Source organism: Cebus imitator, unplaced genomic scaffold, assembly GCF_001604975.1.
Source record: "Cebus imitator isolate Cc_AM_T3 unplaced genomic scaffold, Cebus_imitator-1.0 Scaffold90, whole genome shotgun sequence".
Taxonomy (NCBI): domain Eukaryota; kingdom Metazoa; phylum Chordata; class Mammalia; order Primates; family Cebidae; genus Cebus; species Cebus imitator.
Window position 1 is genome coordinate 5,024,260 of NW_016107405.1, and position 9,315 is coordinate 5,033,574.

Genomic DNA, 9,315 nt, shown 5'->3' on the forward strand with positions numbered 1-9,315 from the left:
GATTACAGGCTTGAGCCACCGCGCCCGGCCTATTTTTATATTTTCAAGAAATACATGCTGAGTGCAGTAGCACATGCCTGAATCCTGGCACTTTGGGAGGCTAAGGCAGGTGGATCACCTGAGGTCAGGAGTTTGAGACCAGCCTGACCAATATGGTGAACCCCTGTCTCTACTAAAAATACAAAAATTAGCTAGGTGTGGTGAGTGCCTATAATTACAGCTACTCAGGAGGCTGAGACAGGGAGAATCACCTGAACCCAGGAGGCAGGGATTGCAGTGATCTGAGATTGTGCCACTGCACTGCACTCCAGCCTGGGGTACAGAGTGAGACCTTGCTTGTCTCAGAAAAAAAAAAAAATGCAACATATGGTAGTAGGAATAAATTTCTTTTTTTTTAATTTCATAATATTATTTGTACCCTGACAAGCTTTTTTGGCACCCCCAATTTGTGCTTCAGTAGCCTTTTCCATCACCAGAGTGATCTTTTGAAATGCAAATCAGTTCATCAAAATTCCTGCTTGAAATCCTTAGAGATTTCCCATAGCACTTAGACGCCAGGCTTTTGAAGGTGGCTTAAAGACCCTGTGTATGTGACCTCTGCTTACCCCTCCAACCTTAACACTACCATATATCCCAGTTTATACCTGCTTTCTCAACATTATTAATATCACCAGTAGCATATCCCATTTCTTTCTTGGAAGTTTCTTAGGACAGAAATTGATGTGGTCTGCTTAAGTATCTAACTCTCTAATTATTTGAGAAATATTGTACCATAACCTTAAATATCTTATATATTACTTGCATTATAACTTGTTTATCAGGATTGTTTTGGAGGAATAACTCAACAAGAGTAAGAGAGTACTTGTTAGAGTCTTCATTTGTTCTAGAGGATTGAAAGACAAATTAGTTATTACTGTTAGAGCAGTAGGCAGGGAGTGAAATAACATTGTGATACATCACAGGCATTCTCTTAACAACCTTTCTTAGTTATAAGTAAATTCATTTGTTCCAATACTTTTAAATGACTAGAGAAACAGTAGCCGCTAAGATTGTGAAGTCAACAAAGCTGATAATCACAAGCCAGGTCCAGTTTTTACTTGCATGGAAGCAGCTAGATTAGTATCTGTATGTTTAAAATAAATTATATACTTATGAAAGCAGATGATCTAGAATGTTTGTAAATATTTTACAGTATAATTAATTTTAATAAATTATATTTCATTTAGTGTCCTCTTGTGGTCTAATAATTTGATTAAGTACGAATATTTGAGAACATGTTTTTCTAGCTACTATATTGGAACGATGGCCTACTTTGTATTTTATGTGTTCCTGTCAAAGTACTGTACAATTTGCAATATTTTATAGATGTTTCAAGTTTGGCATTCCATGGCCCTAAATTCATTCCTATGCTTGTTTTCTTTGCCAATAAGGTGTATGGCAAAAAAATAGATGGACAGCAAACCATTATTGCATGCATAGAAAGCCATCAGTTCCAAGCAAAAAACTTTTGGTAAGTTAAAAGTTTGGGTTTGGGGGAGTTTGGGCATTGATTTAAGTCTTTGTAGTTCTTGCTTTGGCTATACCTTGTTTGTTTATGATTAAGAACAATCTAGACATGATATAAAATTTTAGCCTTTTGTTATAAGGAAGGTAAATTTGTTCAACAGCCTAATCATTAAAGGTAGTGGTAAATCCATTGACATTCAGTGAAAAGAGTGTGGGACTGGCAAACAGCATCCTGAGGGAGCATGTGTGCCTATAAGAACACCAGTTGGCAGTCCATATGCTCATTCTGTGAAGGGGCCGTTCCTGAATGAAACTTATGTGGAGGAGGAGAACAGAGGTAATTATAGAGTAAAAAATGTTGCTGCTTTTGTGAACTTTGTGACTCTGAAATAGAGGATTGCTTTGTACTTGGTTAGCCAATGGGAGGAAGTAATGACATGTTTTATACAATGAGGCAGATTACTATCATGCCTTGTAATTTTGTGTACAAATCATTCCATTATCCCTTATAAACATCAAGTTCTCAGGAGCACTGATTTACCCTACTAATCTTGGACCTTTGACAAGTTGTTGATCCTTTTTATTATTAGGCAAGACTATTTCTGAGACAGCATCTGTTATAAAATTCTGAGGTTCTTTAAGACTTCACAAGTCCACAATTGAATGAAATCTTTACATTTATCCCTCCTTAACATGCTGAGGTCACCAAAATAAGTATTGTCATAATATTTACATGTTAGTACATTAGTCTTTGACTCAAGTTAGTTGGTGGTGCTATTAAGGATAAAGTAACAGGTAACCCCTATGGGCCAGTTGGGTTCATGGCTCAAGGTTGCTCTATTACTTAGCCATCTCAGAAATAAATACAAGGTTGCAAGGTTAACCAAGAATATTTGGAGGCAGTCAGATTGATCACTGAAGGAAATCAATTCCATATGTAAACATATGCCTTAATGACAAGCCGAAGTTCCCTAAAGGTTCCTGCATGTAGAGTTACTTTCATGGACTTAATATAAGTGTAGTTTCTCTTTGGTGGGTCTAAAATCTTGTAGCATTAATCTGCTAGAATCCTGAAGCAATCAATATTTATAAAATTGTTACTAATTTATGTTATTTTGCCAGGAAATCATAATAAAATCAATCTTGTTGAGATGGAACCACTGCTAGAAGAAAATTCTTGTTACTTTTTTTTTATAATACACTGGAGATATTATAATAAATTTACTAATTTGTCTTTTAAAAATATAATTCCTTTGAGCTTTAACATATATAAAATAAAGAAAATGCCTGTCCTTGGGTTTTATTTTCTTTTCTTTTTCTTTTTTTTTTTTTTGTTTTTGAGACGGAGTTTCGCTATTGTTACCCAGGCTGGAGTGCAATGGTGCGATCTCAGCTCACTCCAACCGCAACCTCCGCCTCCTGGGTTCAGGCAATTCTCCTGCCTCAGCCTCCTGAGTAGCCAGGATTACAGGCACGCGCCACCATGCCCAGCTAATTTCTTTTTTTGCATTTTTAGTAGAGACGGGGTTTCACCATGTTGACCAGGATGGTCTCGATCTCTTGACCTTGTGATCCACCCGCCTCGGCCTCCCAAAGTGCTGGGATTACAGGCTTGAGCCACCGTGCCCAGCTATTTTCTTTTTAGAGACAGAGTCTTGCTATCTTGCCTGGGCTGGCCTCAAATACCTGGGCTCAAGTGGTCCTCCTGCCTCAGCCTCCCAAGTAGCTGGAACTACAGGCTCACACCACTGTGCCCAACTTGTCATTGAGCTTTCTGTTCTCACTATTTCACTTTACATGGGTAATTTTTTCCTAAACCATCACTATAAGCATTGTATCACTTAAGTTAATGACTTTCACTTTCTGGAAAAAATATATTTTATATGCTTTGATAGGATTTTTCCAGTGATAATATCATGGCACAGTAGTCTCAGTAAAATCTAAATAGTTAATACAAAGAACTATACTTCAAGCCACACATCTGTAATTTTAGCACTTTAGGAGACCAAGGCAATAGAATGACCAGAGGCCAGGAGTTCAAGCAGCCTGGGCAACACAGTAAGACCCCATCTCTAGAAAAAAAAAAAAATTAGCCAGACATGATGGTGCATGCCTATAGCCCTGGCTACTTGGGAGGCTGAGGCAAGAGGATATCTTGAGCCCAAGAGTTCAAGTGTGCAGTTAGCTATGATCACACTACTGCACTTCAGCCTGGGTGATAAATCAAGACCCTGTCTCTAGAAGAAAAAAATATATATATTTAGTTCATCTAAAATATAAATAGAGTAAAAATCAGAAGCAACTAGTCTTGGATGTTTCTTAGATTTCAGTGGAGACATTCTTTTCTTGGTTTCTACCATTTCTCCAGCCTCGAGCAGTATTAGGGGCTTAATGTAAATGTTTGTTGAGTGAATACGTATTTGTAAAAGAGAGGGGCAGAATATAAGTAAAGGCTAGGACATACTTGCCGTTTACTCTGCCAGTGAAAGACTACTATCTACTCAGTGTCATTTACTGTTATGATAGTAATTGATTACTTTGGAAGAGTCTTTTGAAATAGTTCCCAATTTGGTACCCTTCTTGGTTTGGAATTCTTTTCCTTTCTTTTCTTTTCACAATCCATGATGATATAACTGTATGTTATCTTAATCAGTATTGTATATGCTTATAACTCAGTAGTTGGCTTGGTACTAATACCTCAATAAAAGGAATACTTCTTGTAGGATCATGAAACAAAAATGAATAAACCTCCATGTTATTTTTCCAACCAACTTCTTTGAAAAATCTTGGATGAATCACTTAAATCAAGACATGTTATGAAATTATCTTTTATTTTGTAGAACATATACATTGTTCTAATAATAGTTTTCAAATATTCAGTGTAACTTTAAGTATGAGAATACAAATTGAGTATCTCTTATCCAAAATCCTTAGGACAGGAAGTCTTGTATTTCAGATTTTTAAATATTTACATCATACCGGTTTAGCATACCTAATTCAAACATTAAAAATTCAGAATGCTCCAATAATCATTTCCTTTGAGCACTGTGTCAGTGCTTAGGAAGTTGCAGATTTTGAAGCATTTCAGGTTTTGGGGTTAGGAAGACTCAGCGTACTTGTACTGTCAATCTATAGGCTTTATGATTGGGTAGACTGCATGAATAGTGAACTCAGAAATCACTGTCTAGCAAAAGCCTGTATAGTGATTCATTACCTTGTGACTATTATATACTATTGAAAAAAAGCTAACATATCAGAATGTCCTTAGTGTGCAGAGAGCAGAGACAAAAAAAAAAGTTACCATGGAAAGCTTGTCAGAAGAATAGAATGTCAGAAGCTAAACTACTCATCCAGAATTTATTTAAAAAATAAAAATAAGATAAAATTCACTGGTAGACAAAAATTAGTAACATACCAGTGGTTCGTAATTTCTCAGTTTCAAACGATGAATATGTATTTTAATGCCAAAAATCATTTCGGGAGCAGAGAAAGAGGATATGTCTTTTATCTGGAGACTTTAAACATAAAATTGGAAAACTTTTAAAAACTCATGTTAGTAACTATAGCCCTTTATTTCCAGATACCAAAACCTCCTTAGAGTGTTGTATAACATTTACTATCCAGTCTTTCTAAATTGTATGGTACTTTGTAATGTTCTGTAGATGTTAAACTACACTGAGTGTATTTATAAAATCAGTATCATCTACTGAATGATAATCTAAACATTTATTCCATTGATGTTGGAAATATAAGTGATTCAGTTGAAGAAATAGCTTAAAATTTTTCTCCAAAGTAATTTTCAATTGAGTTTTGTATTGGTTTTTGTTTTGCTTTGTTTTAAGGCTAGTCAAGTGGAGAAGGAACAAAGAAACCTGTTAACTGATTATGATCAATTAGTGGCAAACAGCACTGCACACACACCAGCCCGAATTGTATTTTAAGCGTTAGCTTTAGAATTCTGGCATTAAATCCATTATGTAAGTTTTTATCTGTAAGGGTAAAGATTAAATTAAATATATATCATAACTGGACTTAACCTTTGATTCTTTTTGACTATTTCAGTGTTTAAAAATTAATGTCCAGTGTTCATCCCCCACACTCTCTCATACTGTAGCATGAAATATAATCTAAAACTTAAAATTGATTCAAATTATTTTCCCTACCTTATTTACAGCTGCTGTTTTTATTTTTAAGGAATGGTCGTTGGAGGTCAGAGTGGAAGTTTACAATCACTCCTTCAACCACTCAAGTGGTTGGCATCTTGAAAATTCAGGTATGAAATAAAAAATTTGTTTACTAATCTTCAGATGATTCTGGACAGATAACTAATTCCTAAGTTTACATTTTCATAGTACATCATATAAATTTCTTTTCTAGGTCTTTGTTTTGGGGTAATGGGTAAAAGAGTAGTGCTGTTTTAAATCTTTTAAATAAGCTTGCAGTTCATTCCCTAGTCATCAGAAATCTGCAAGGATAGCTGACAGATTATAAAACACAGCTAAAATTAGATGCTGCCATTTGGTCTGCTCTTCAGATACAGTTTGTTCATGTAGGCATCTTCTGAGTTTGAGTTGTGTACTTTCTCTCCTCTGAATTAGGTGGGGTTTGGTGAAGTGTAATATTAATATATATGCTTATGTGTAGTATAAATATATATTACATGGGTGTACTAACGTGTGTATTACATGTTACATACATCTTTTAAATATCTTCTGTACTCATATTTGGCTTCTTACATGAAACCTACTAGAATTAGATTCTTTGACTCTTCATGTAAGCTCAGATGTTTATATAGAAGAATGTTTGATAACTAAGACCAAGTATCTGAATATAAGTATTATTAAATAAGTTAGAGGAATGTATTGACTAATATTTTTCTGTTTTGGTTCACTTATCTAGTACAGTTATTGAGCATCTATCATGAAAGATATTGTGCTAGGCAGCTGTAAAGGAATAAGGGTGAATCAGACTGCTGCTTAGGCATCTGACTGCAGTATAGATTTCTAGTCTTATATTCCATTGCTTTTTTATGTCTTGGTGCCTGTCCCTTAGGAACGAGAGAATAGAAGTTAAGAGTGTGGATTTTGAAACCAGACTTCCTGAGTTTGAGTCCCAGCTCTGCCAGTTAATAATTGTGTGACATCAGGAAGTCATTTAAGCTCTTTTTGTTTCTTCATCTTTGAAGAAAATTAAAAAGCTTACATGACTATTTGAAGATTAGTTAATATGGCTAAAAGGGTTAGAACAGAGACAAACACCAACTACGCAATGAATGGTAGTCATTATTTATCAGCATGATTCTTTCTTTACTTAGGCCTCAGTGGCTCTTACCTGGATAATTACAGCAGTTTCTAAAATAATGCCACTTGTAGGGCCAAAGCTTACTGAGAGCAAGGATTGTCTGGTTTACAGTACAGTCCTCAGCATTTAGCATAGTACCTAGCATATGATTGTTGTTTTGTTGAATTGCTGGACTCTTTGACATTCACACTGCCGTCAAAAAAGATAATTTTTAAAATTTAAATGTGAATAGGTTACTTGACTATGTAAGACCATTTAGTGGTACACTGTCATCTACCAGATAGTCCAGACGTATTTGCATGACATACAAGGCCCAGATTTGACTGGTTTGCTCCCTGTATATATTTCTCCAGCTATTACTCTCTTCAACTTCACATACCTCTAATCCTCTCTGAAATACGCTGAGTTCTTTTTTAACCCTCAGAGAGAATCTGGAGTACTGCTAACATACTTTATACTTAACCTTTACCATGTTGTGCTGAAATATGAGATCAGGGACTGTGTCTTTTTAAAAGCCATGTACCCTCAGAACCTTATGTAGTAGCAGTGTTTATAGCACCCACTCAGTTAATGTTGGTTGAGTACATTTGTGTCTGAGTTTGGGGAATTAAATGATTGGTGGAAATACACAAAAAAGGAGCAGAGTTGGGAGGGAATATTGTGAGCTCAAATTTGGACATCTTCGTTTTAGGTACCAGTAGAATGAATGACCATGAGGCAAAAATGTTCAGCAGTCAAGTCAATAGAAGCCTTACCTGAATAACTACAGGAATATTTCTAACTAGTCTCATCACTAGGCCGAGGGCAGGGAGAGTCTTGCTGAAGTTCAGAAGTTCTGAAGCTCAGCAGAGAAGTCTAGACTAGAGCTGAAATTTGTAGTCAGTTTGCATCGATATGCTTGTTGAAGCAGTGAGCATCTTGATTCCTGTAATGTGGTTTCTGTAATTTCTTTTCCTAATAGGTTCATTATTATGAAGATGGTAATGTTCAGCTAGTGAGTCATAAAGATATACAAGATTCCCTAACAGTGTCTGTAAGTAATTAATTCCACAATAAAATTTAACCTAATACCTCTGTGAAACCAGAACAGTTTTGGAGTGAACATTTTAAGTAATGTTTCTGTTTCAAGTTAAAGTACCTGTACCTAACTCTTTTTCAGCTTTATTGAGATATCATTTGTATGCCATTCTGTTCCCTTATTTAAAGTGTAAGCTTCACATTTTTTTTTGTAAGTTACTGACAGTGTTGGACAGCAGTCACCACAATCTAATTTTAGAACATTTTCATGTTCCTTAAAAGAGACCCTGTACCATTAGCAGTCATTCTCCATTCTACCCAGCCCTTACCCCAGAACCGTCCCAGCCTTAGGCAGTGGTTAATCTACTTTTTGACTCTATGGATTTGCTTGTGTTGGACATTTTATATAAATATAATCATAATATATAGTCTTTCATGACTGGCTTCTTTCATTTAACATGTTTTCAACGTTCATCCTTTTTGGAGCAATGTATTAGTAGTTTTTTCCTTCTTATGCCAAATAATACTCTATTGTATGGACATACCACATTTTATCCATTCTTCTGTTGATGGACATTACTGTTTTCTACTTTTTGCTGCTATGAACATTTGTGTACTATTTTTTGCATAGACGTTTTAATTTCTTTTTGGTATATACATAGGAGTGGAATTGCTGGGTCGTGTGGTAACTACGTTTAACCTTTTGAAGAACTGCCAGACTGTTTTCCATTTTATAGTTTCACCAGCAGTGTATAAGAGTTTCCATTTTTCAACATTTTTTTCCAAAATGTGTCCTATTGATGATAGCCATCCTAGTCAGTATGAAGTAGTGTTTTACTGTGATTTTTATTTACGTTTTCTTGATGCTAATGATTTTGAGCATCTTTTCATGTGCTTATGACCATTTGTCTATCTTTTGGGGGGAAATACCTATTTAGATCCTTTGGTCATTTCCTGATTATTCATATTTGTATTATTGAGTTGTAACTGTTCATACAGTCTGGATACAAGTCCAGTGTATCACATACATGATTTCAATATTTTCATCCTTCTGTGTGGTGGTTTTTTTACTTTCTTGATACTGTTTGCAAAACAGAAGATTTTGGTTTTGATTTCTCTTTGTCACTTGAGATTTGATATATTAATAGAAACCATTGCCTACCCAAGATCATGAAGATATACTCCCGTGTTCTAAAAGTATTATATAATATTTTAGTCTTAAACATTTAGGTCTGTGACCTTGTACCTAACTTTTAAATTGTATTGTACCTTTTCATTTCAGTAGCTATTTGGATCATGATTAAATGAAGCTTTTTTTAATCTCATCTTTCAAATTTAAGAATTTTTGAACTTGGTTTTGTTTCTCCACAGAATTATTTCATACATTCATTCCATTGTATGTGCAATTGTTTCCTTGTTGATTTTTTTTTTTTTTTTTTTTTTTTTTTTTTTTTTTTTTTTTTTTTTTTTTTTTTTTTTTTTTTTTTTTTT

General features: G+C 34.8%; 1 protein-coding gene across 1 annotated transcript in view; it reads left to right on the plus strand.

The window, feature by feature from the left end:
* CAPZA2 (capping actin protein of muscle Z-line subunit alpha 2) overlaps positions 1–9,315 on the plus strand; it is a 55,402-nt gene that overhangs the window by 41,587 nt on the left and 4,500 nt on the right. Inside the window, exons 6-8 of the mRNA XM_017535061.1 lie at positions 1,431–1,510; positions 5,701–5,779; positions 7,769–7,840. Coding sequence (XP_017390550.1) covers positions 1,431–1,510; positions 5,701–5,779; positions 7,769–7,840 — 231 coding nt within the window. The remainder of the gene's footprint in view (positions 1–1,430; positions 1,511–5,700; positions 5,780–7,768; positions 7,841–9,315) is intronic.